This window comes from Dermacentor andersoni, chromosome 7 (genome assembly GCF_023375885.2).
Source record: "Dermacentor andersoni chromosome 7, qqDerAnde1_hic_scaffold, whole genome shotgun sequence".
Lineage (NCBI taxonomy): Eukaryota > Metazoa > Arthropoda > Arachnida > Ixodida > Ixodidae > Dermacentor > Dermacentor andersoni.
This window is the reverse complement of record NC_092820.1, coordinates 149,019,343-149,047,242: the sequence shown is the minus strand read 5'-3', so window position 1 is coordinate 149,047,242 and position 27,900 is coordinate 149,019,343. Positions and strand designations below refer to the sequence as shown.

At 44.8% G+C, this 27,900-nt stretch overlaps 1 protein-coding gene across 3 annotated transcripts; it reads left to right on the top strand.

Annotated features, from left to right (window-relative positions):
• Positions 1-27,575, top strand: LOC126533645 (macro domain-containing protein PG1779-like). Of its 3 annotated transcripts, none has more exons than XM_050180816.2 (9): positions 1-91; positions 424-503; positions 1,163-1,288; positions 3,592-3,720; positions 12,216-12,332; positions 14,004-14,107; positions 20,961-20,991; positions 21,284-21,363; positions 27,326-27,575. In XM_050180816.2, exons 1-9 carry the CDS (start codon positions 42-44, stop codon positions 27,413-27,415), a joined length of 807 nt encoding a protein of 268 aa, XP_050036773.1. In that variant the 5' UTR covers positions 1-41; the 3' UTR covers positions 27,416-27,575. The 3 variants fall into 3 exon arrangements, with proteins under 3 accessions (XP_050036773.1, XP_054928210.1, XP_072145464.1); XM_055072235.2 differs by lacking the exon at positions 27,326-27,575 and adding an exon at positions 25,355-25,452; XM_072289363.1 differs by lacking the exon at positions 1-91 and adding an exon at positions 99-323.
• Positions 27,576-27,900: the final 325 nt, after the last annotated feature.

Sequence of the window (27,900 nt, the reverse complement as noted above, 5' to 3'; positions counted from 1 at the left end):
ACCGCCGGCAAACATGGCCGTGGCAGCTGCGCCTGGCAACAATGTGGCGCGTGGTTCTGGGTGCCGCCATCGCCGTACCAATTTTGTACCGGTCAGTGAGTTATTTGTGTTGATTTGCTCGATTTACTCCCCGCGTTTTCATGTCACTGTCGCCCGCATATTAAGGAGTGTCAGAGGCACCCTTAACTAGAGAAAAATGCAGCGCTTGCAGCCGACAATCACGTTCGCGCAAACTTACGGCCTGCCGCGGTGTTTGTTGTGTCGGAAGCTGCGGACAGCTGCCGGGCGAATGACCGTGGTGATGTCGCAACACCTCGCTCACAGTAAACATTTGTCGTCTTGCGAAGTCGGTCTCTCTAAAGCACAGTCTCCGACATGCGCAACTTTTGCATCCGTCAGCGTTCCCACTTTCTCGGTTTGTAGGGCTTTTGTGACTCATCGGATCATGGAAGGCGCGACCATTCACCCACTTCAGACGGACCCCAAGGTGGTAGCGGAGAGAGGTGAGTTTCTGTCCTTTCACATGCTCAAGTAAACACCTTTAGATGCTGATTACTGTGTACGTGAGACGTGTTAAGTTCTTAAATCTCAATATCATCGGCGCTGTCGAGAACCGACAAGGCCCTGTGTGGTTTCGGACCTGCAAGACGCTAGGCGAGCGGATGTTGTGCAGAACGCTTGGAAGAAAGCGCAACTAGAATGCGCAGGATAAATACCGAGAAATCTATAGTGCCATGTAAAAAAAGAAAGAAAAAGCTTCTGGAGGCCCGTCGTATTTAAACGTACGCCTTCAAAAACCCCATGGGACGTTTGAGCGCATGAATGCACTAGTTGCCATAGACAGCTGTTGGCTAGTGACGTCACTATGCCACAGCAGCCCAATAACAAGGTACTTTGGAATGCATCACGTCACACTGACTTAACTGGCGCGGGGGTTTTGGTTAAGAGGCTAGAATTCTAGGCTCTATAGCTTTGGTGCGAAATTTAAATAATGGATCGTTGACCTTCCGTTTCCCTTTCATTAATAAACTTTTTACCGCGAAGGTAGCAAATGTGCAGTTTTTAAATAATACTTCATCCATCTAAACTATCCCTGTAATTGGGCTATAATATAATATGCGCTGTTGGCTCACTGACTGCACCCTACTGCTCTTGTTTACAGAGAAGTTCTTGTCTCTCCCGCTTGCCGAGAAGCGGGCATCGTACAAGTGCGGTAGCAAGTTTGTCATCATTGAAGATGTCGATGACTGGCCAGCGTACAGTGCTGCCAAGAACATTTCGGGAGGCGGTATGAATACGTTTATAAAATTTTTTATTCCTTTCTTTTTCTTTTATTTTTCACTGCACTCACACTGCTTAATTGCACAGTAAATGTTTGGGCAGTGAAGCTTATTTTTCTTCACAAAAACATCCACCTTATCGACACTGCATGATGCCATGATTACTCTTCACGGTGACTCTGTGACTATGGCAGTCTGCCGCATGCACTAGGTCTGCACTCAAATTAAGTCAGAATACAGAAGTGCTGTTGTACTGAGATTTGGTTTCACGTTAAAAGAACCCCTGGTGGTCCAAATCAACTTGGAGCCCTTCATTTTGACATCTCTCTTAGCCTGCGTGCTTTCTTTGAACGTTTAGGGGAGGCTCTAGCTTAAGAGTTCCTATCTGTAGGTCAGCACAATTAAGGGGTACTCGCTCATACTTACTCACCAATATTTTTACAAGCTATGCATTCACTCGCACTCGTGGGTACCCACTCAACTTTTAGCTCTCGTCAGCTGATGCTCATTAGCGCTCAGTTGCATTCTTAGTTTCTTCCAGTGACACTGGCACCCACTCACACTTGTGCTTAAGACGTATTCCTGGAAGGTCACTTTCAGAGATATTGCTTTCAGCGCGCGGTGATTGGCTGGTTTAGTAAAACCGGTTGAGCTGTCTGACTGGTTCAGAAAAACTGCTGAAACCTACAACCTGCCATGTACTACTACATTGCATGAAAAAGTGACAGTACAACCGAAAGTAACTGTCCTAGAATACATCTCCTTGCGTCCACTCGCACTTGCTGGCACTCGCTCGCATATGTACTGGCTGGCGTCCACTGAAACTCGTCGGGAGTTACTCACCTCTCATACCCATGTCCACTTAAACTCACTGTGAGAGGCTTTCATTCATATTCACGTATACCAGCAACTCACCCCTGTTTGTACTCTAATTCACTCAAAGTCACTTAGGCTCACTCATATTTGTACTCATGCCCACTCGTACCCTTTGTCACTTACTAATGCCATATTTCTTGCTTGTGAAATGAGTGTGGACTGAGTCATCATACTCGGGTGAGTGTGCCAATCTACGCTTCTGTCTAAACACATGGGAACAGAGGAATCTATTTTACTTGGCATTCACTGCGTCAGATTTAATGATTGCTGCATAAAAAAGAAGGTTAAATTTAGGGACTGCTAGAAGCAGATTTTTAATAATGAGGTTATCATTTATTCATTCTTTTTCAAAAGTTGTTAAATATGGAAAAATATGGAGTGCTGAGTTTTAAACTGTGTAACTCAGCAACAAAAAATGATACCACACTTTTGTTAACTGTACTTATTAAAACGTTTAAAGCAGACAAAATTATTGTGATAGAAACAGCTCTCTAATATACCACTAATTTGTGGTATATAGCAGGACTTTTTCAAAACCCTCATAAACACAATAATAATCTCCTGTAACTTGTAAACTCATATATAAAGTTTGTCTTCTTCTAATGCACTAACAGATGCAGTTTACAGAACTGGGATATCTGCTTTTGGTGCAGAGTTATGGATTTCTTAACTTCATGCCTCAACTTTTGTTTAATTTACAAATTTTCAGCAATCTTCGCAAGAAGCATGAGGTCCAAAATCAGAATTCTTCTCCCTATAGTTGCTAGAATTCAACTTTCTCTCTCAAATGCAACAAATTTTGTGTAAATTGGCCAGCAGGTTCTGTGTTTTAGATGAGCATGGATGAGTATGAATACAGTCATCGGAGATGGCTGCAAGCTCAAGCTCCCTCCTAAATCCCACAATTCGGTTTGAGGTTGTTGAACAGTAGTTCTTAAGCTGGTAGGGAAAAATTGTCATTCACCCTGCAAAGCTACAAAGAAAATGCGTATGTGTTTCACAGAACACCTCGCAGTTGAGCAAAAATTCATCCTGGTCCGGGATTCAAACCTGGGACCAACGCCTTTCCTACGCAGTCGCTCTACCATCCGAGCTCACCAGGAGGCTAGCAGGTTGCAGCGTGAGGGTGAATTAATCGACAACTCGAAGCACAGGGACACAGAAGATGGCAAGTCAGTCCTGCGGAATCCCGCTAGGTGGAGGAAGTATCATGATTGGAAAAAAATTGTCATCCACCCGAATGTAGCACGAAGCCACATTTCTGCTACATTCGGGTGGATGCTACAATGCTACATTCGGGCAGATGACAATTTCTTCATTTTGTGATACTTCCTCCACCTTGTGGGATTGCACAGAATTGATTTGCCGTAGTTCTCAAGCTGCGTTTTGCAATTTTGATTTATTAGTGTATAATGCCCCTGCCGTGTTCCTACAGGCTCTGGAAAATATAAGGTTCGCCCTGACCTCAACTCCAAAGTTTCCATATTTGTTGGCGACATCACAGCACTGGAAATCGATGCCATTGTGAATGCTGCAAACAACCGTCTTCTTGGAGGGGGTGGCGGTAAGTGTTCTTTAGCCCTAATACATGCCATTGCATTCCGGTGATGACAATAAAGGAGTTCTGACAGGACAATTTCAAAGTTTTTTTTTTTTTTTAAAGGTGAAGCTTTTCTTGTGAACCCTCCAGTAATTTCCTGACTGTGGCTGCTGCTGCTGCTTTCTTGAGAATAGCTGACACACATTTAAAAAAAAGGAAGAAATTATGTGTTTGATGGTGGCATCGACACTCGGTCCCCCAGCATGACAGCCCAATGCTCTAACCTTTAGGCCTCTGTTGCACATATACTTCTGTCTTGCCATTGGCAACTAGCTTTTTGGGATGGTCACCCTATGTGTCACATTGTGTAGGATGTGCGCGTGAGAGCATGTGTACAGACGGCAGTTTCTTTTACGTCAAAGGTGCAATAATGAAATGGGGAAATTTATACCAGTTGAATAACCACTTCATGAAACCCTTTGCTTCGAATAGGTTCCAAGATGTGGTTTACATCCACATAATTTAAGTTTTTTTTTATAATGAAAGGGCTACAATCCTCAAAACCCTAGTTCCTAACATGCCCTAGATAATTTACTAAAAAGAGTGTTTCTACGAAACTGTTTTTGGTAACCAGGAGGTGGAAGCATCGTGACGTCGTGATAGATCGGCTCGCTTCGTTCTTGCGATCACTGCAGCTGCCATGTGCGAGCAGAGCAAAAAAAAATATTTTTTAGCACTTGTGTCTGTTGTCATACCAAGGCTTATTGCTCTACGATGCGTAGAAATTTCTTTTCCGTGTCAATCATGTTCATGATGCCAGGGTCCAGAAATTCATGGTAACATGGCATTGTTACGTTTCGCCTACAACGCGCGGTAATGCCGGCGCGGATGCAACGGACGCCGGGGCTTTGTTCAAAACGGCGGACATTTTGGCCTGTTCGACGCCGCCGCAACGCCTACCCGCCAAGCGTGTCCAGGCGTGTTTCAGTGCCACGTGTCTTCGTGTGTGCGTGTGTGTGTGTGTGCCCTCGCTTGTCAAAGCGCGGCAGCCGGGGAGCGGAGTTCCCCGAATGAGGAGCCTGGACGTCTCTCGGCTCAACTGTTCACGCCGTCGTGTGGGTGAAGGTTGGCGATGCGTCACTACACTCGGTTCAGCAGGTCTCTCGGCCCGACAGTTCGCGCCGTCGTGGGCTCCTGCTGCGCCGTCCCGTGACCTTCATCCCGTGACCTTCCCTCCTTCCCTTTTGGACCGCGACGCCGGGAGTATAAGAGCAGCTGCCCCCGGACGCCAAGAGAGAGGCTCCGATTTGTACTGTTGAGTTACGTGCTCTCCCGTCTCTCCACTCCGATCGACCTGACCGGCCGCTCTTTTGCTATGTTAGAATAAACAAGTTGTTCTGTTACCAGTCTTCTCATGCTTTGCCGGGACCTTCGGATGTTTCCAGTGCCCCAGGCCGCCAGGCCAACGCTACCCTTGGGGCTTGCGACCCATTCGCAATAACGGGCGTCAGCACCGAGACCCCAACAACTCGTGCCAGCGGTACGATTACAACATCTGGTTGCCAGCGGTGAGATCGCGACAACGGAGGCCAGCAGCGAAGAGATGCGGTTGACTGTATGCTGAGCAGCACAACGACCATCCGGGAGCAGTGCAACGAGCCCTGTGTGATGACTGGTTGCCTGCAGCGGAACGACTGCGCTGAATTCTTGACTGCGAGGTTTGGTGAGTGCGGGACTTTCTTCTTCTGAGTTTTGCCAGGCTTTTGTTAGTGTTAGAAACAGAGCTGGTAATTGTGGTTGTCGTTGCTACCGGGTTAGTTGCGGCAAGACAATAGTAGACAGTAGAGAAAGCAGCATTCAGAGAAGCCATGGATTTGAAGTCGTTGCGCAAACCGAAATTGCTGGAGCTTGCGAGAGAGTTGGGTCTGGATGTCTCAGACAAACTCAGAAAACCAGAACTGCTAAGGGCTATTCTTGAGTTAGAAGCTGAGGATGACGAGCTGTCGGAATGCCTTGAGACCATTGAGGAGAGGGAGACGGCAAAAAGACAGGAGCGGGAACTTAAAGAACAGAAAGAGAAACAGGAGCGCGAACTTAAAGAACAAAAAGAGAAAGAAAAAGAAGAGCGCGACCGTCAACACGCTTTGGAAATGAAGCGTCTCGAGTTAGAGATGGAACGCGCTCGTAATGGAAGTCAGGCACACGGTGCAGGAGAACGAGTATTGTTCAAAATGACTGACCTGATGCGGCCGTTTAAGCTTGGAGAGGACATTGGTTTGTTCCTGGTTAACTTTGAGCGAACGTGCGAGAAGCAGGGGTTCTCTCGGGAAACGTGGCCACAGCGCTTGCTCACTTTGCTACCCGGCGAGGCGGCCGACGTAGTCGCTCGCTTGGAGAGAGAGGAGGCAGAGGATTTCGACAAAGTGAAATCGAGTCTGCTAAAAAAGTACCGGCTGTCAGCGGAGGCGTTCCGTCGGAAGTTTCGGGAAAATGAGAAAGGCAGAAGTGAGTCATATACAGAGTTTGCGTACAGGCTTATGTCAAACATGCAGGAGTGGCTCAAAGAAGAGAAAGCGTTTGGTGACCACGAGAAAGTTCTGCAGTGTTTCGGGCTAGAACAGTTTTATAGTCGGTTACCTGAGAACGTGCGGTACTGGGTCTTGGATAGGCCAGACGTTAGTACGGTGGCTAGAGCCGCTGAGTTAGCCGAGGAGTTTGTGACGCGTCGGGCTCGTGGAGCTAAGGACGGTCAAAAGGGTGAATTTGGCTCCAAGTTTGAGAGGCCGAAGTTCACACCCATGAGAGCAAAGGGGGATACACGTAGTGCGGATGCGAGTGAAAGCAGTCCGACCGAACGTAAGGAGACGGCGGCAACCGAAGCCGAACGCAGAAAGCGGTTCGAGACGAGGCAAGCGCGCGTTTGTTATACGTGCCAGAAGCCGGGTCACTTTTCGGCGCAGTGTCCAGAAACAAAAACACAAGTCGTGTTTTTGTCTATATGCAGCACTGACGAGAACATGAAGCTTCTCGAGCCTTACATGCGAGACCTCCTCGTGAACGGGAAAGTGTGCCGAGTGCTTCGCGATTCCGCAGCTACAATGGATGTAGTTCACCCCTCTTACGTAGAACCCGATATGTTCACGGGCGAGTGCGCATGGATCAAGCAAGCAGTGGAAGCTCATAGCGTGTGTCTGCCGGTAGCAAAAGTGCTTATTGAAGGACCTTTCGGAGCACTTGAGACGGAGGCCGCAGTGTCATCTATGCTGCCCCCCCAGTACCCGTACCTATTTTCGAACAGGTCCGAGCACCTCCTGCGCGAGAAGGGGCTTTTGTTTGGTGAGGCTAGCGTTCAGACCTTAACCAGATCGAAGGTTCGGGAGCTCGCTGCAAAGGCGGTAGTTGCGGGGCCGACGTTGTTGAATGATGAGAAAGGGTCAGAGGTGCAGCAAGCTGGTAGTCAGAGCACGCCCGAACGGGATAAAATTGAGCCTGTAGCGTTAAAGGCACCAGATACTGGAGAGGAAATTCCCGATGCGGGAAATTTAGAAGAGCTTCCGGTCGAGCTTCCGGGACTAGGCTCAGTGACAAACAGGAAAGACACCGATCAAGTCATTAGTGACTTAATAAGTAAAGCATCGCTGTCGCCTGAGCAGAAAACAGAACTACACCAGCTCTTACAAGAGTTTCAAGGTCTGTTCTCTGAGAGGCCTGGTAGGACTTCTGTCCTTACTCATGACATAGAACTTACCTCCCCAGAGCCAGTACGATCCAAGGCGTACCGGGTGTCACCCCGCCAGAGCGATATTATGGAGGCTGAGGTAAAGAAAATGCTACAGCTCGGTGTTATTGAAGCGGGTGAGAGTGATTATACCTCCCCTTTGATTTTAGTTGAGGTACCGGGCAAGGAACCTCGTCCTTGCGTCGACTACCGCAGGCTTAATTCCATCACTAAGGATCAAATTTATCCGATCCCTAACATCGAGGAGCGCCTTGAGAGAGTGAGTAGCGCTCAGTTTATTTCCACCCTAGATCTTGTCAGGGGTTATTGGCAGGTTCCACTTACAGAAGAGGCTAGTAGGTATGCGGCGTTCATTTCACCAATGGGGACATTCCGTCCTAAAGTTTTGAGTTTTGGTTTGAAGAACGCGCCATACTGCTTTTCAAGCCTCATGGATAAAGTGTTGCGGGGACAGCAAGAATTCGCTTTACCGTATCTAGACGACGTAGCGATATTCTCCGCATCCTGGCCGGAACATATGGCGCACTTGCGGGCAGTGCTAACCCGCCTGCGCGATGCGGGCTTGACAGTCAAGGCTCCCAAGTGCCAGTTAGCACAGGCCGAGGTTGTCTACCTCGGACACGTGATTGGTCGGGGTCGTCGCCGCCCCTCTGAAATAAAGGTGACCGCTGTGCGAGACTTCCCGCAACCGCGCACGAAGACCGATATTCGGTCGTTCTTAGGTGTCGCCGGCTACTATCAGAGGTACATCCCCAGGTACTCTGATATCGCGGCTCCCTTGACGGATGCTCTAAGAAAGACAGAGCCGCAAACAGTCGTCTGGGACGAGACAAAGGAAAGAGCTTTTAGCGCCCTAAAGAGCGCCCTAACAAGCCAGCCTGTGCTACGATCGCCCGACTACACAAAAGGGTTCGTTGTTCAGTGTGATGCTAGTGAGCGAGGCATGGGCGTTGTACTGTGCCAACGGGAAAATGGAGAAGTAGAACACCCCGTCCTGTATGCTAGTCGTAAGCTGACGAGTCGTGAGCAGGCGTATAGCGCCACCGAGAAAGAGTGTGCGTGTATCGTGTGGGCCGTTCAGAAATTGTCATGTTACCTAGCTGGCTCGAGGTTTATCATTGAAACGGATCACTGCCCTCTCCAATGGCTGCAGACCATCTCTCCCAAAAATGGCCGCCTCCTGCGCTGGAGCCTCGCTTTGCAACAATATTCCTTTGAGGTGCGTTACAAAAAGGGGAGTCTCAACGGTAACGCCGATGGCTTAAGTCGAAGCCCCTAACGTGGGAATCAGCCTCAAAATTGCTTGTTACTGATGTTTTTCTTCCTGAGGCAGGATTTTTAACCTATTGCTTTTGTGTAGTGTTTCAAAGTGATGATGTGCTTTCTAGTGCAATTTTTCGATTTGTGGACGCGTTCTGAGTGCTGCTAAACTACTGTAAGGAACTAGGCAGCAGTAAAAAAGGGGAAAGAGCCTGGCAGGGCTTAGTGAGGGTTGTGCCGTGCTTGCTGACTGAGCGGTTGACTTTTGGCGTGGTTCTACCGCTTGCCGGAAACGAGAACAAAAATGTCAACTCTCCCGAAGTCACTTTGCAGTGTCCTGTGTGCACCTGAACGTGAGAACGAGGCCTTCTCTGTGCGCTGCGCTCAAGAAACGCCCAAGGACGCCCAACTTCGGTTATGAGCATCATCGAGCGACATCCCTCCGGACAGCGGATGCAGTCCCCTGACCTTCGGGATCTCCTTCCCCCGGCGGGGCGGTCTGTTACGTTTCGCCTACAACGCGCGGTAATGCCGGCGCGGATGCAACGGACGCCGGGGCTTTGTTCAAAACGGCGGACATTTTGGCCTGTTCGACGCCGCCGCAACGCCTACCCGCCAAGCGTGTCCAGGCGTGTTTCAGTGCCACGTGTCTTCGTGTGTGCGTGTGTGTGTGTGTGCCCTCGCTTGTCAAAGCGCGGCAGCCGGGGAGCGGAGTTCCCCGAATGAGGAGCCTGGACGTCTCTCGGCTCAACTGTTCACGCCGTCGTGTGGGTGAAGGTTGGCGATGCGTCACTACACTCGGTTCAGCAGGTCTCTCGGCCCGACAGTTCGCGCCGTCGTGGGCTCCTGCTGCGCCGTCCCGTGACCTTCATCCCGTGACCTTCCCTCCTTCCCTTTTGGACCGCGACGCCGGGAGTATAAGAGCAGCTGCCCCCGGACGCCAAGAGAGAGGCTCCGATTTGTACTGTTGAGTTACGTGCTCTCCCGTCTCTCCACTCCGATCGACCTGACCGGCCGCTCTTTTGCTATGTTAGAATAAACAAGTTGTTCTGTTACCAGTCTTCTCATGCTTTGCCGGGACCTTCGGATGTTTCCAGTGCCCCAGGCCGCCAGGCCAACGCTACCCTTGGGGCTTGCGACCCATTCGCAATAACGGGCGTCAGCACCGAGACCCCAACAACTCGTGCCAGCGGTACGATTACAACAGCATCGACATAGCTAAGCCCAGCATTTCAAGGCCAACATTAGTATCAAATTAAAATATCTTGTGTTTCCCAACCTTCGTAATACATACAGCGAAATCTTGATAACTAGAAATTTCTTCATTCGAATTGACAGAAAACTTGAACTGCTCTGTTGGTCCCAACAAAGTCCTATGTATTTGAATAGAGAAAAAAATCCAGCGAACTTGAACTCCAAAAACCGCACCACGGTTATTTCAAACAAAAATTTCTCATTCCCACGAGCCGCTTTTCGGACAAACCTGAGCCGAAGGCAAAGGTTCGATGCCTCGCTAGCTACAGTAATGTTGTGTGTGTTCTGTAAAAATGATCAGAAAAATATGCGCCAGAGCAAGCAGAGTGGTGTGCGGCCTTCTTTCCCATCTGGCTTGGAAGGTGCGAGGAGGAGTCCCCAGCACTGTGCACTTGATCATGTTCGCAACCCCACTGCACCCACCTGTGCTCTCCCTTTCCCTTCTCCTAGCGCACACTTCATCACGTCACGGTGCTCAACTACGCTGCCCCCTTCCCCTTCCTCATAGCACGCCCTTGATCAAAGTACCGTGCAATCACGTCGTCTAATATTGGGCACGTGGGAGGATGCGCTTGAAGCCACCATCCTTCTTGGCTCACCCTAGCATATTTTCCCTCGCAGCCACAGCAAATGGTGCACGAGGTGTTGTCTTATCGCACTTGGAACTTTATACAGAACCGAGGCTTCTTCCGGCAGATGTCAGTGCCCGCTGAAGGTGGAAAGATAGAGACTTTTTCAATGCGAGCCCAGTGACGGTATTGGTTTTGTGTATTGTACCTCACGATTCATCAGGCACTATACCTAAAGAGGCTCCTCTTAGTTCGAACTCCGTTCTATTTGAATAAATTTCCCATCCCGCTTGGAATCTGAATTAATGAAACTCTACTGTATGGGCTGAAGTGTCATCCTTTCATGTCTGAGTAACCTGTGGTAGAGTTTATACGACTTCGAAAATGTGCCTTTCATCTTGTCTTCACAAAGATATTTATTCCATTACACTGTCTTATCCCCTTCAGGTGCCAATTAATTCTTTCTATTGAACATCAAGTTTCTCCACATTTGCTTAATCTTTAAATTCATCAAAAGTTTCAAGATGTAGAGGGGATCAGGAATTTTCAATTCTTCAGTGAGTTTAGTCAAGTACTTAGTAGGCAATGCTGCAGAAGCTGCTCACATAGTGAATTCATACAAGTGTCACTCCACGCATTCCGCATTGTGGTTGATTTTTATCTGCTACACTTGCTACAGAATAACTACTTAATATATTACAGTTGCAACCTTGTGCACGTACAAGTATGTCAAATCGTGTATTAGTATTTGTACACCTTTGTACTTCTGGCATGCGATATGTCCATTTTAGTTACGAGCATGCGCGGTCCACGGCAGCCACTGCTCACAAAAGCTTGTCCTTTCCCTTGTTCAGTAGTGTAAATGTAAGTGCAGTTCTGCGACCCCTTCCATGCAATATTTCTCATTTGCAACGTAAAGATATGAGACTTAATGTCACATTGAATGACATGACACACCTATATCTTTTGTATGTGACACACTACCTTTTCGTCATGAGTGCCAGCAATGAGAAAAGTCTCTCTAGCCTTTGCAGAATTGTCTGCTATGTATGAAATGGAGTGCAGAGTCTGTTGGAATGTTGTATTTGCATCTTCATGTTGTTGCACTCTGCAGCTTGCTCTCATTAAAGGGCCCCTCGCCAGGCTCCATTGTAAATTTCACTTGTACACTGGAAGCTGCAAAACACAGTATAAGGAGAATTTCACCGAAAAATTATTTTTCCTGTTATCATGCCGACAAAAGGCGAGTGTCACTGCCAATGGAGACACTCTCTCCCTATGCCTGTAGCGGCGTTCCCAAGCAGTGTTTCTTTCCTGCTATCTCCCATGACGGAGCTGAGGGATGTACCGTGGTGTTGAGCCCCGCCTCCTTTTTTTCCTTCTCTTCCTTTCTTGCGGCAGTTAAACGGTATAACTCACGGTGAGTGACAAAACACGCACTGCGAAGAGGCATTTGTGCGCGTGACCGTGACTCTCTGGCTGGAAGCGGGCTTCTTCGAGAGGGAAGGCGCACAGTGTTTGGTTTGAAATTTCAGCCGTAATACCTTGCAGACACAATCGTCAGTGTCGCAATGCTTTACAGACATGAGTGTGAGCCAGTCATGTACACGCTACACTTGTTTGCTTAAGACAGCCAAACCTGGTAAGGGGCCCTTAAACGCAACGCTTCCACTTCAGAAAGTGTTTTCTTCCTACAGTGGATGGTGCCATCCACAGTGCGGCAGGACCCAAGCTCAAGGAAGAGTGCGCCACATTGAACGGTTGCCCGACCGGTGAGGCCAAGATCACTGGTGGCTACAAGCTGCCCGCCAAGTGTAAGTATAAAGTCGAGCAGTGCACCCACTTGCCTTACAGTGACCTGCATTTTTTCGTTAACCTTGAAAAAAAGAAAAGCAGTGCTTACAGATGCTTTGCTTTTTCTTAAATTTCGCAGCAAGATTCTATTTTATGGTCCAGATCATTCAATATAACACTTAGCACTGTTACGATGTTTACTCGATTCTAACCTGCACCTTTTTGACGTAAAAATTTACTAAAACATGACCTGCACGCTAGAATTGAATACTAAACCAAAACTGTAACAAGTGGTTTCCAGATCTCACCCCCTATCTCGAATCCCAACTTTGAATCCATGCTTAGCCATACTAAGAGTGCCGCAATTTTGTCATCATTAGCCATCGCCTACAGCTTGTGTTCAAATCGCACCTTCAGCGACCTCCGAGTTTTGAATTTTCTTTCTTCCACGAGAGAAAAATGGTTATTCCTTTCTCTTACCATGAAAATCTAGTGTCCGAACAACGAAGGTTATTTGCATTCTTCACTTTTACAATTGAGGGCGTTGCGTTTTAAATTTCTGGTCATGAAAGGTGTGACACATTAAATTCGAGTGCATGTTAAAGTTGAGTAACTGTGTTGGTTGCTTTGTTTGTCCAGAAGAAAACGCGTTTGTCTTCGCCTCATTACGAGTGGCATCCAAAACGTGGTGGTTATGACCCTACCTGGTCACTTCTGTCGTCTGCTGTACAGCAAAGCATGGCATTGAAAATTAGATTCCATTACTTGATTGGAGCTGCGATGTAGACATCATCAGGGGTGACGATGAAGGCAGTTTCACATTTTTTTTGTAACAAGCCAGGCCAATAACAATGTTAGGTGTTATACTGAATGATCTTAAGCATAAAATGTGATCTTGGTGCAGAGTTTGAGCAAGAACAAAGCAGTGGTAAGTGCAAAATCTTTATTAGAAAATTTTTAAGGATAATGCACCAGGTCACTTAATTTCATTCTCAGTAGGCTTTCTTTCGATGATTTCAAATATTCAGGATAAGGTTCTTTTTTTCCCTCTCACCTTGCACTTTTATTGCAAAATGGAAAATGGTGGGAGCAGTTAGAACATTTTAAAAAGTGATCTGTTTATTTTCTCTAGATTTCAGGTACAAAGTAATACACGTTTCTGTGGATTATCATGAAGATAAGATGATGAAGGTGAAGTCACGGATTATTAGAATAATACTACTGATGAAGAATGCTCAGAAAATGGAGCCATGTACTTGACCTATTCCACAAAATGGGTTCCACTTGGATGCAGAACTTAGTAGCTAATGTACTTACCATAGCAGCTTACTAATAGTCAGCCACTCTAGTTGAACCTTATTATAGTGAAGATAAATGTATGAAATTAGCCAAACCTCCATTTAACAAAGGCCAATTTCGTGCAGTGTTTGATTTAACAAAGCATATTCGACACAAGCTCACAGAGCCTATTGTATTAATAGCAGTTGGAATTAATACATGCCAGCCTGCTGTTGTCACATTTAGTAACGACACCAGAACAAAAGCTGGTGATCGGTCAGTTGACAAGCGGGTCGGCCATTGTGAACCACTGATCCTTCTGGGAAGCTTCTGCGACCACTTTTGCGATCGCTTTTGTGACGACCGAGTATACTTTACCATATTATTGCTATATTTTTTTTTTCTTCCTGTAGATGTCATTCACACAGTTGGTCCTGTTGGCGAGAACGAGGCCAAGTTGCACAGCTGCTATCTCACTTGCCTCGAAACCCTCAAGGCGCACAGGCTGCGAACAGTGGTGAGGGTGTAGTGGCAGCAGTTTCTTTCTTGAGTGAAGCTAAAGTATCTTCATAACTGTCACAAACCTTATGTAAAAGCCAACTGCAACGAAATTTTTCTTTGGCTCTATTAACTACTTCCCACGTGAATCTCTCCTAATGAACCTGCCTGAAGGCTTCTAAGTCACCCTCTTATATCGACTGTAGACTGTAGCAGTGGCAACAGATGACTCAGTAACATTAGGGTATGCATTTTACCACTTCTTTGCATTGTTATAGAGTTACCTTAAAGACCAACTGCAGTGAAATTTCATTTTGGCTAAATTGGTTAACTACTTCCCTCAGAAATCTTCTAATAAAGCTGCCTAAAGGGTTCTACATCACCCTCTTATATCGCTGTAGACTGTAGCATTGGCACCAAATGAAACAGTAAATTTAGGGAGTGTATTTTACTGCTGCTTTGCATTGTTATAGTGTTACCTTAAAGACCAGCTGCAACGAAATTACGTTTTGGCTAAATTGGTTACCTACTTCCCTCAGGAATCTCCTAATAAAGCTGCCTCAAGGGTTCTATGTCACCCTCTTATATCACTGTAGACTGTAGCATTGGCACCAAATGAAACAGTAAATTTAGGGAGTGTATTTTACTGCTGCTTTGCATTGTTATAGTGTTACCTTAAAAACCAGCTCCAACGAAATTTCATTTTGGCTAAATTGGTTATAAATGAGTATTACATATTGAATCAATCTTGGTAAAGTTGGGCACGAGTGGGAGTAGTTAAATTTTAAAGCAGTACCTTTCTTGGGCTCTTCAATCTGCTTTGCAGTTTGTCAGTTTCTGACCGTTTGCTGCCAACTTGGTGCTACTAGGTGCACAAAGAAATTGCCAGCATACAGGCTTGCATAACCCTTGTATGCTGACCAAGTATGCCCACCTCTGTTCTGCGTAACAAAAAGAAACCTGCTGCATAAGTCGTGAACATTTAATGTCGGCTCTCGGGCATCTCTAAAGAACACCAATCTGTCAATGCAATGGCAAATTGTACTTAACAGACTGTTTGATTTACTTTATTTTGCTTTGATTTAGCCTCACAGTATGTGCTAGTGGGTGTGGGCCTGTCCTTGGACAATCATCCTGAATGGGCATGTCCCACTACAATTCCTACACTCAACAAACCAAACCAGACTTCGTATAGCATCACATAGGCATCGCCAATACACCAGCTTTGCATCACATTGATTGCGGTTGCAGTTTGTGCGCTGCATCTGCATGCAATATCAACAGGGCTGGATTGAACAGGTGTGTAAAGATAATTGGAGTGAAGAAGAAAGAAAAGCAGGCATGGACATTTGATTAAAGCTATTGTGAAGAACAATAAACCAGTACATGTGTAACTATATAATACATGTATGTACAGGGGGGGCTCTAAAAAGTAAACCGGACTAGCTGCGTGGACCTCTTCGTAGTTTTATTGCTGGGTTCTCCCGCTAGGTGAGTGCAGGTAGGCACTTCACTAATCAGTACGCAAGATGATATCACCGTAAAATATCTGACGGGCTCATCGTAATAGTTCTACGAACTGATGCCGCGCTACTGTTGCGAAATGTGACATCAGCGCGTGATGGATGACAAACTTACGTGAGATTTTGATTCCGCCTTGAAAAAAAAAAAAAAAGACAATCAAAGAAACAACTGACATGCTTCAAACTACGTACATTTATTGAAGATACTCTGAGCCTTACATGAGTTTTGTGTGGTTTAGGCACTTCCAAGAGGACAAATGTCTATTAAACACCATTCTCATTTTGGCTGACCTTCAATCAGTCCTACCTGCTAGATTGTCAAAAGGGTTCAATAAAGAATCAGTGAGTTTGTTTCCAAATAAAAGTCAGCTGAGAGTCAGCATATGTCCCATGTACTTCCCTTATCCTTCATAGAACTGTGAGCTCTGCACAAACTTCAACATGAATCAATGAGAGTCGTTGCTACACAACTGACTAGATTTCAGAATTAGCTGGCATGAGGTGAAGCTCTTGTGAGTGTATTTTAAATTTTTTGCGTGGGATTAGGCATTAGGTGCATTTTCACAGTGTTTGTACCTGCCTGTTCAGAGAGGACAAAAAGCAAAACTTGATTTTGTGCCATTATTTGAAAAATTGCATCAAAGCCGACTCGAAAGGGATTGGCCAGTGGTCCCCCTGCACCCGATTTATCAGACTATGCTCCATGCAATATTTCTTTATAATTTTTAAAGATGAAAATTTAATAAAGAAAGCAGATTTGCCACTGTGCACAAGATGAAAATGACTTTGCAGAAGCCACCAATAATATTAAGCTTGAGGAGCTCTAGGGTTGCTTTGAACAGCAGGAGAAAAGGTTGGACAAGTATATCGACTCCATTGGAGAATATATCAAAGGAACCCAAGTCCTTTCAGTGTTGAATGAAACAATGTGTTTTTTTTTTTCTTTTGTCCCCTCTCATATGTGTGTACTATGTGTGCATTGATAGATAACATGATATAGTGAGGGACGCTTACAAAGCTATCGCTTACAAAGATGTCAACCCAACATTGGTTCTCCCGGTATTTTTTTAAACTGGCAGCCTTTAAGCAGTGTATAAGCAGATGACGGGTGCACTTGCTGGCTACCGTATATGACATCAATCCCAGCACGCTGTCCCGTCACGGCTGCCAGCGGCGTCACGCCGCTGGCAGCCGTGACGCCGCCCCAATTTCTGAGGCCATGCAGGGGAGTCGCACCTTCTGGCTCATGCATGACTTCTGGCGAGCGATAATGGGGGTGTATTTTTAAAAAAATGTTCGGTATCAAGCACATTACTTTCGCAAGCTCTTTGCTATGCATCTAGTTGTATTTCAGATGCATAATTTTGCATGAAGGCTCCCTTATACTTGCACTATCTGAAATGAGGCTTTATACACCTTAAAAAATTTTGTGGCACCTGGCTTTTAATGCCCTTTAGTTACCTAAAGGGCTTCTAAACTAAATGTGACTGGTTGTAGTTTTATTATTTATTTATTCAGTAACCCTCAAGGCCCTAGGGCGTTAGAAAGGGGACTGGGTACAATGGTAATAAATACGTACAGTACAGAAGCAGCCACAACAAAATCAATACAACACAATTGGTAACCATAACAGTTGTGATCTAACAGTTATGTAGTTATTGACAAAGCAGGTTCGTAGCAGCATTTCTAAACCCATTAATATTCACTAATGGCTACAACATCGTGGGGAAGGTGATTCCAACACGAACATGTACTGGGAATAAACGAGTCATGATAACATTTAGTGTTTGAAAATGGAATACTGACTTTATGACGGTGATCAATGCATGTGGAACTGTAGGATAATTTTGGTAGCAGCTCATCCTTAAGGAATGCATTGTTATGATAAATGCTATTAAATAAACAAAGGTGGAAAACTTTTCTATGGTGAGAAAGGTTGGGTAAAGAAAGTGTGTCCTTCGTAGGCTGTAACACTAGTGGTGTGATGTTAGTTTTGGAGGATTAAACTTGATGCATGGTTTTGTATGACCTCTAATTCAGCTATAATTGGTTTGAGGCCAGGATCCCATATAGCTGCTGCATATGCTAGTTCGGACTAATGTTTTATAAAGCTGTATGCATATAGAAAAATTAATATATAAGTAATACAGGTATTATAGGCCCATTATAGGCCTATCATATATTATAAAAATTATAGGCCCATTAGCATACTCCCAGTATTATATAAAATATTTACCAAAATAATCTCTAATAGAATAAGAGCTACACTGGACTTTAGTCAACCAAGGGAACAGGCTGGCTTCAAGAAGGGATACTCTACAATAGATCACATTCATGTCATTAATCAGGTTATCGAGAAATCCACAGAGTTCAATAAGCCTCTCAATATTGCTTTCATAGATTACGAAAAGGCATTTGATTCAGTAGAGATACCAGCAGTCATAGAGGCATTACGTAATCAAGGAGTACAGAACACTTATGTAAATACCCTGGAAAATATCTACAGAGGTTCTACAGCTACCTTAATTCTACACAAGAAAAGCAGGAAGATACCTATAAAGAAAGGGGTCAAATAGGGAGACACAATCTCTCTAATGCTGTTCACTGCGTGCTTGGAAGAAGTATTCAAGCTATGAAACTGCGAAGGCTTAGGAGTAAGGATTGATGGCGAATATCTTAGCAGCCTTCGGTTTGCCGATGACATTGTTCTGTTCAGTAACAATGCAGACGAGTTACAACAACTGATTGAGGACCTTAATAGAGAGGGTCTAAGAGTGGGGTTGAAGATTAATAGGCAGAAGACAAAGATAATGATGAATAGCCTGGCAAAGGAACAAGAGTTCAGGATCGCCAGTCTGCCTCTACAGTCTGTGAAGGAGGATCATGAGAAGGAAAGTCATAGAAGAATAAAAATGGGTTAGATCTCATACGGCAGACATTGTCAGATCCTGACTGGAAGCTTGCCATTATCATTGAAAAGGAACGTGTACAGTCAGTGCATTTTACCAGTGCTGACATGTGGGGCAGAGACTTGGAGACTGACAAAGAAGCTTGAGAACAACTTAAGGACCATGCAAAGAGTGATGGAACAAAGATTGCCATGCATAATGTTTAGAGACAGAAAGAGAGCAGTTTGGATCAGAGAGCAAACAGGTATAGACAATATTCCAATTGACATTAAGAGAAAAAAATGGAGCTGGGCAGGTCATGTAATGCTCCGGTTAGATAACCGTTGGACCAATTGGGTTACAGAATGGGTACCAAGAGAAAAGAAATGCAGTCGAGGATGGCAGAAGACTAGGTGGAGCGATGAAATTGGGAAATTTGCAGTCGCTAGTTGGAATCGGTTGGTGCAGGACAGGGGTAATTGGAGATCGCAGGGAGAGGCCTTCGTCCTGCAGTGGACATAAAACAGGCTGATGATGATGATGATGAATAAAGGTATATTAATATAGAAGTATATTACGCACTTAATTCACTTAATTTTTGCTTTGCACCATGAGAATCCTTGGTCACTGAGAAAATTTGTTTCGAAATTTGAAATAGCTACTCACATGAAAGCTGCGGATAACCTGAGATGGTACATCACAAGAATTCTTTACTGTGCTTAAAATTTCGGAGGCCCTGCTTGGCAAGGCATCATTCAGAGGGCCGCGCAGAGAGGGCACCACACGCCTTTTTACCGGCCTTTCTACAGATATTGCTTATAGAGGGGTGTGAACCATCAACTAGTTATTTAATAGAAAAAAATATAATAAAATTGGTTAAACCGCATTTTGTTTCATCTTGATATGCTCTGTAGTTATTCTTTTTGTTATGACCGGTCAAATTTCGTTTGCCAGTTACAAACGATAGACGTCATCAAGATATTGTACTATGCCTCCACAGTGGTTGTTTATGCAACTGCCTTGCCTTTGGTAAGAGTAAAGGCCAGCTACAACATAATTTGGGACTGCGTAAAAAAGCCTAATTTCGGATAGTGTAGAATCATAGTAGCCTCCTTGCTAAATCTTGCAGGTGTGCCATGCAGGTGCTAAAAACGGCATTAAATGGTTAATGTCTGAACTTCCCAACTACATTATTTTTGGAGCTGCAGCCATATGTGCACATTTTGTGTCATTTAGCGCGATTTCGGTGATGACAACTGTCCTCTGAAACAAGCCGCTTTTGAGCGTTAAATATAGATGTGTGTCTGTAGCTTGAAACGACCTTTAACAATGTTTCAATGTAATAATGTGTGAACTACAGCTGGTGGGGTCAGCTTGGCTTTGTTGTCATTCACAGCCGACCATCCGAAGACGGTAAGAAAACATGGCGCCGGTCGTATTGAGGGTGACACAGCGTTAACTTAATGAGCACAGTTACCGGCAGGAGGATTTACATGCCTCTGCACTGGGGCAGACTCCAGCAGCAACAGCAAGAAAACTATGCAAGATATGTCATCATTTGTCAGTGAAATGAGCTGTAGCAAATGCTTTGAATGACTAATGACATTAAGGCAAATTACATTGTTTCCCATGTGATACCTCTCTTGAATGGCAATATACGTTATGGCATTAACAATTTGATGTTGTTTTCAGTGCCGTGTGGCACGGAATTTATGCTTAAAATATGAGAGGACGCATCACAAAAACATTTGCAAGAGTGGAAGTTTTTGGCTCCGACATTTCAACAGAACTGGCGCCATTAGCTGGGGCAGATATCAAAACATTCAGAACCAGTGCCCACTTGTTTGTTCAGGCGTGACTGTGCATGCAGCCTATGTGTTGCTGTTCAAGGCATGACCTCTGAGATGAGGTGGCACTCAGAAAGTCCGCGCATGGTGCCCAATCTTGGAGGCTGTGCTTGGGACCACCACCAGGTGCCTGCATTGTATGCTAAGGTGCCGCACCTTAGCACAGGATGGTAATTAGACTGGTAATAGAAATAATGATAATGGTAATTATACTGCAGCAGTACTGTACACTACTGAATACACTAATGACAAATTTAGGCGAAGTGAAATTTTGTTGCAGTTGGGCTCTTTAATGCTTTGAACAATTTGGTGCTCTAACCTGTCATTGTAGCTTGACTTAACACATTTGTGTATAGCTGATGTAGCTACACAGATGTTTTATTAACTTTATATTAATTGAGAGAGTTTGCAAATAGGTGGGACATCCTCAAGCAGCTTGTAAAACATTAGTGGGGTATTCCGCAAAGTCTTTTTGCATGGTTCGAGAGCTCAATATTGGAAGTTGTGGGAGGTTTTTGCTAAAGGAGGGTTAGGATGTAGGTGTCCATTGGTACACGTTACTTGTCAGTTTCTAAAGCTTTCTGACTGCTTTCTTTTTTCTTTCTTTCTTTCAGGCATTTCCATGCATCTCAACAGGTGTCTACGGTAAGGGCGTTTTCACATGCAAGACTATTCAGTCGGTGTATGAGCAAGGTTGTGAATTTGACCAAGGCAGTAATTTGGACTAGTTGATTCAACATATTGGGTGATGATGATACCAAGTAGCATAAAAAAGGCAAGGACAGATATAAGAGTGTAACTCTGTGTGTTGTTCTTATGTCTATTGTTGTCTTTTCAGTGCTGCTTAGGATCCCAGGTTATGAAATTTGGCAGTGACTGTCCAAAACATGTCCAAAACATGCGTAACATCATTCTGTCATGTTTTGTTCGGTTCTAGGTTATCCAAACGAGAAAGCAGCTCATGTGGCACTGTCAACGGCACGCGAGTGGCTAGAAGCAGATGAGAACGCCCACAAGGTGTGTACCATTTTCTGGACTCGGTGTGTGACCAGATTTAGTCGAAGTCTGCGAGGTCCTTGAGAATCGAACTTTCTAAAATTTTCAATCATTAGTAATCCAGGTACAGTCAAACCTCGTTAATACATCGCTGATCTATAAGTAATTACAGTTTAAATATAGCTGTGATAAGTCCCCTGCCCTGTCACCGTTGAACCTAATGTATTTTCTGACTGCTTAAGCTGTAGTCACTTAACTTATGCCCCACGATTATTGCATAGTATTTGCTTCATTTTTCGGTGCATACTGGCGCAGAATTGGCGAGATGTCACGTATGCAAACCATAGATAGTGAAATTGCGGCGCACGGACCTTTCCTGGACTGCAGTCTGCATGGCTAGTGATATCAAAACATGGTAGCCATGGCGTGTTTCCTGTTCCCATAGCTTCTAACACATCCATGTCGTCATCATGGATGAAGACATAGATGATGGCCCTTCCGTATCCAACAAGGCTAGTGCGCTGACAGTCATGAGGGCGTTCGCAGAGAAGTGGGGCTTAATGAGGAAACTGGCTCGCAGCCTTGCTGAGTTGAGGATACCGTTGTCGCTTCAAGGCCGCTACGGCGGCAAGTGAACATAACAGATTTTTTTGCTGTCTGCTCTCAAATAAAAAACTTGTCCGCATCTGTGTTTGAGTGATAATTACCACGTCTTTTATTTTTTTTGTTTAGTCTATAGTCTCTAATCTGCCATTGTCGGTTAATTAGCACATTGCTTAGTGCGTACATAATCCATATCTCCTGCCAGCTATGTCGTAACGAGGTGTTACTGTAATTCATACACATAAATTACATAAGTACACATAAATGCATATTAGTTTGACACAATTTGGTGCACAGGCATCAAGTTATCACAAATGGTATTTGTATCGCATATTCCATGCTTGGTGTCTATGAGACGAGGAGGACATGAGATGCACACATCACTATCTCAGTTGGCAGTCGTTTAGTTGTTGGGTCATAGCATTCCCAGCACAGCACGAAGCAATCCCATCCGCAGTGCTTCGCATTGAAGAATCACAGAACATAGAACCGGCTTTAGGAAAGACATAAAAAGCAGCATTTCCATATGAGCACTTTCTTATGGCTGCAATATGTATGGGCTGTTTTATTTTATTCCTAACAGAATTTTTAAAGATCACCCGTGAAACTTGGCACAATTCTACTTATTGAACTAGATTACTCTTAGAAGCAGACATTGCTGGCACCAAAAAATGAAAGGGGATACTTGACTACTTAACGAATTTACTAATTAACTTTTAAGTGAATTACTTTACACCACATGTTGCAATTCATGAATTGTAACCAGTGACTTTTGAAGTCATATCCACTACAAAGGAATTCTGATGGTGATACCAGTTTTGAAACGTGCGTTCCCAGTTTGTGATGAAATGCTTTGGTGTTCCAGTAACTTTTGACTTTCAATTCATGAAAAGACATTTTGGTAAAAAAGTAAGTGGGACAACAGTGCGTTATTACGGCAAGTTCGACTGCACTTATCCCAAAACTGATGCTAGTTTCAAAATTTTTTTCAAGTGGATGTGCCCTGTGGAATCACTGGCTTCAATTTGGGCATTGCACTAGGTGGGCTGATGTAATTAGTTAAATGTTCATTAATTTTTGTTCATTAGTCAATTAGATGTATTGATTTCTAGTGTAGGTAATGTATACACCTCCGAGTATTCCGATGTAATAAGTGTATTTGAGCTAAATGCCTCTAGTGCTTTTTTTTAATTTCTTTTAACGTTAGAATAAAGCACCCAGTATACGAGTCCCACTGCCGATAAGAGCAATAAGGGGGTCAGGTAATCAATGAGGGACTAAGCAAGTTCAATCTGGGATCAAGAATCAGCAGAGCATATTTTTTTAATTGTTTTCCTCAGTCAGAAATGCAGCACCACCTCTAGGGAGTTGCATTGTCCAGTTTCCTGAGAAGCATCTGGTGTAAGCCAGAGAGAGAAAGTGCACACATTACGAGAAGCCAGACTGACGACCTTGAAGGGACGATGAGTGGTTGGACCACTTCTTTCGAGTGGCAACATCAAGTGTTTGGCTCGTCAAAGTGTGACAACAAACGGCGAGGTTCACATTCCTGACGGTAGTCATCATGAAACCTTGGTTGAAGATACCATCGGATGCACCAATAACAAGATACGGCCAATACATGCACGAAAAAAAGCAACTTGGTCTATCGTCTGATGTGTCCAGCTCAGGAGGATTTCTGTAGGACTGAAGCAGCAGCGGCAACGACGGGGCAACAGGCATTGAGTAGTACGGTCAGTGGTTCGCATAGGCTGAGTGGTGATACTGGTGGTGTTTAGAGACCACACACCCATATTTGCGACCTTTCAACGCACAACAGCTTGAATAAGAGGTTTTTCTCAGTGTCGTGTGCTAGGTCATGTTGAATGGCAGGAGCCACAGCTTCCAATTCCCCATGGTCAATCCTTGTCAGGTCGTCAGAGGTCAGGAGAGGACGCACTGTCACTGGATTGTCACACGAGGAAGTAACAGCAGTGTTAGGGAGCTGGTTGAAGCATCGAGTAATGCACCTGCTTTTAGCCTGTTCGAATCGCCGACATTCAGTGATGATTGAGTAAGCCATAGAGCAGTTTTTGTAGAGAAGTACATTGAAAGCATCATGAGCTATGCCTTTTAATACATGTCTGACCTTGTCCGCATCTGACATATGTTCATAAACTTTGCTGTAGAGGGCCCAACACTTTCATGCTATTCACGTAATTCTGGTGCCTCACTTGTTCACAGTCCTTTCACAGTGCATGACCTCTGTCTCACAAAAGATCGGCCAAAGATATTGTGTAGCTTCTGTTTGCATATTTCCCAACTTAGCAGGTCTTCTTCACATGTACTGAAGTACTATAGCGCCAAACAGACAACACAAGAAGAAGAGACACGGACGAGCGCTTACTGACAACTGATGAAAATATGCACCAACTAGCCCAACAAAAAGTTCTGCTGGAACTTCTTCACATGCTTTAGCCAGACATGTGCAATACCTATTTGACAGGAGATGACGTTGACGAGCATCATCATCTCATCCCAGCTGTTATGACTGCTAACGTGCTTGTGGAATGCAAGCCAGCATTCTACATCTGTGCTTTCAGTTCCTCAGAATGCACCATGGTCATTGGGATGTGAAAGGATTTCCACTTGTAAGTCTGCCGGGATTGTTCACCGTCTTCAGGCATTGTGACTAGACTCAGCATAGTGTCCACTGCAGAGATCCAGGACCCGGCCGTTTGGTCAAATCTTGTTATAACAATGTTGCATCTGATGCAGATATAAAATATACCTTTGTTATATCCGATATTCGTCAAAGCATATATTCGTTATGTATTGAGGTTCGACTGTAGTGAGATGTATTTAGCACCTCCACCAGATGTGGGGAGTACTTATACAGCAGCACCTGGAATGGCCCTTAATTTGTTTGCACAATACGAAAACACAGGCTTCAGAGCAGCTTGAGTGTTCAGTCACATCTGTATCGTTGTTGTCATCATCACTCCGTCAACAGTGTTGTTGTGACTCTGAGCAGCCATCACAACATAAGCATTTGATGCTTACCTCTACGTTTGAATAACCGACGCTCTGTCCTTTTTTGTCATTTTTGCTGTAATAGAACCAAAGTCTGAATTGTAAAGGTTTGACAGCGCAAAGAATATTGGTGACATACTTAGAATGTGCTGAAGAGGGTAATGGTAAAGGGCTTGCTAGTCTGCATTCCTGACATTGCTTTTGGAATACAGCATGATGGGAACCGGTGTAAGCCATAAAAAGGAGATAAATGCCTTGAGTGTATGGTTTTAATCAGATCCTGGAAAGTGCCCCGGGATTGCACCTTGTTGCTGCAGTAGCTGCTGCTTCCTAATTGATTTCTATTGATTTCTAGAAGCAAGTTGATTTTGAGTTTTCGAGTCTTTATTCATTTCAGATGTATGGTTAGCCAAGTTTGTTGCATACCGCATAGGCGCGATTTCCAGACTGCCTACGGATGGATCAGCATGGTCCAGGTTGTATTGCAAACTGCTTGAGCCGTGCCTGTGACTTGGCAGAATACATTGGTGCCCCACTGTTGCACAATCCTGTTGCAGTGCATGTTTTGACGTAATTGTGGAATCACAATTGGTGTTGGGATCACACTGACACTTTTGATACTCAGATTTCCAGAACACAGTCATCGCAGAACATCATTTGCAGCTCCCTTACACTACCATGTCATAGAATGAATGGGGCGGTAACCAGCAGTTGGGTCTGTTAGTCAACAGCTGATTCTGTCAATTGCAATGTGCTGTGTTTATCGACTGTCGTTTAGTACCATTGCTTAGCTGCTCAGTGCTCTGGTCTTAGAGCTGGGAGGAAGACTTTTTGTATTGTGAGCATCAAATAGAGCAACACTTTTATTAAAGTTGCCACGTGTGGAAGCACACCTTGCTTCAGCAGAAGCCCTGCAATCCCCCTCTGTTTAGATGGTTTCTGTGAGACACACCTGCATCCAGACTTTGTGGAATGTGATCCATATGAACATTTCCTTGGTGTGGATTGCCTCAGTTGTTACTGCACCGGGAGCACTTTCACGTCACATGCAGGTGGTGCAATGCATGGTTTCACACACTCGGCATGCCTTTGCAGCCTCAACCACAACTTTCAAGGGACACTGAATAGAAGAAGTAGTTTAAGGTGCATTAGTAATGCACCTTTCTACAGTGTGGTGGGACTCCTGCACCAATTGCACCATTTTGACACTTGCTCAAATTGATCAGCCAAATTGCACCATGCTGTGCCAAAACAGCTTTGACTTTGGCAGGCAACTGCAAAATGCTATGGGAACTTCATGGCCTTTTGTGATCTGTGTGGCACAGTGCAAGGCATTATGTCGATCTTGAAAGTCACGTAATATAATGGTCTTCGAGATTAGGCCGGTGTTCCTGGGCCGCCCCACTTGTACGGTGAGCACGTAGTCAGAGCAGTTCCTTCTCCCGCAGTTCACTCTTCTTGGCTGTGTCACGGGTGATGCATGGCTTTGACACATAAGCACAATAGCATCGATGGTTTTAACAGAGTTTGTAGAGGACATGGGTGTGGAAATGTGAGGGAGCCATTGTACTGAAGTTGCCTAATTGCTAAAATACAGTTCCAAATACTCGTATGTATGAAGAATGAATGTGGTTTGTGCATTTTGGTGTGCAGCATGCTACAAATTGCGTTGGCTTGGTGGCACATTTATGTGGGTGCCCGCCCTCTGCCAATTTGAAAGGGAACACTTCATCTGTTTTGAAACAGTGATTCTTTGTGCTTGGTGTGTCTTCTTCTCTTGCGTTCATGTCATTTTTTTGTTGCGCAATATTACTTGAGTGATTCTTCAAACCATGCAAGTCAGAAACTCATTCGCTGCTATTTTTTGTGTGGTTCACCTGTTGCAGAATCTCGCTCAAGTAACTTTTTCTCATCACGAGCATACAGAAGAAGAAATACTGGCGTTGAATGTAAATTCAGTGTTCCCTTTCATATTGGTGCACTATGTACAGGCTTCGACAAAAGTGTTCCACGCAGCGGGAGCCGGAGCAACGGCAAACTGCATCGCGACACCATCTACAGGCGGCATCTGGGATCGAGACAGCCTATGGCCAATGCCTGCAGATAATAAAGGGCACCCATTGGCTGTCTCGATCCGAGATGCTGCCTGTAGATGGCGTTGCGATGCAGTTTGCCATTGCTCCTGCTCCCGCTACGTGGAGTATACCACTTTTGTCGACGCCTGTACATGCACATACACTTGCTACTTGTTAAGCCATCGGTTTTCTGGTATCTTTGAGGCTGGCTTGTTTCACTTCACCACTGGTGTAATTAAGTCTCATTCTATTTGGAATTATCCCTTCCCTCACATGTTCCATTTCTGTTCCAGGTGGACAGAATAATTTTTTGCCTGTTCCTGGCAGTGGACGTCAGGTTGTATGAAAAGCTGCTCCCAGAGTACTTCCCTCTTCAAGGGTAGAAGAAGATCGTTCACTCATCCCACCCCAAACTACTGCCTGCCTTAGATTTTTTTTTTCTTTTTTATTATCTCAAATGCTGATGTATTCGTGAGAACTTTGGTTGAATAAACTGTGGGGGATGCAGGAACGTCCCTGGATCTAAGCTGCCCCTTAACTTAAGGCGAAGAGAGATGATATCTGATTTGGCTACACTTGACAAATTTTATCCGTTTTGCTTGTTGTTTGAAGTTGTTGAGAAGTGTACAAGAATGAGAACTTAAAGGAAGTGGCACATAGCAGCAGCTGTGAGTGGAAGGGCATCATCGCGTGTCTGCAAAGTACAGTCGATCCTGAATATAATGAATCTCGCTAAAGCAAATTGTTCTCTATATCAAACATGTTAAACATAGCGACCAATGCTCACGTAAAACAACTCCTGCATAATGGAATAAACACTGGATATATCGAACTTTGGGCGTCCGTTGCCGGGTGACGAGCTGCCTTG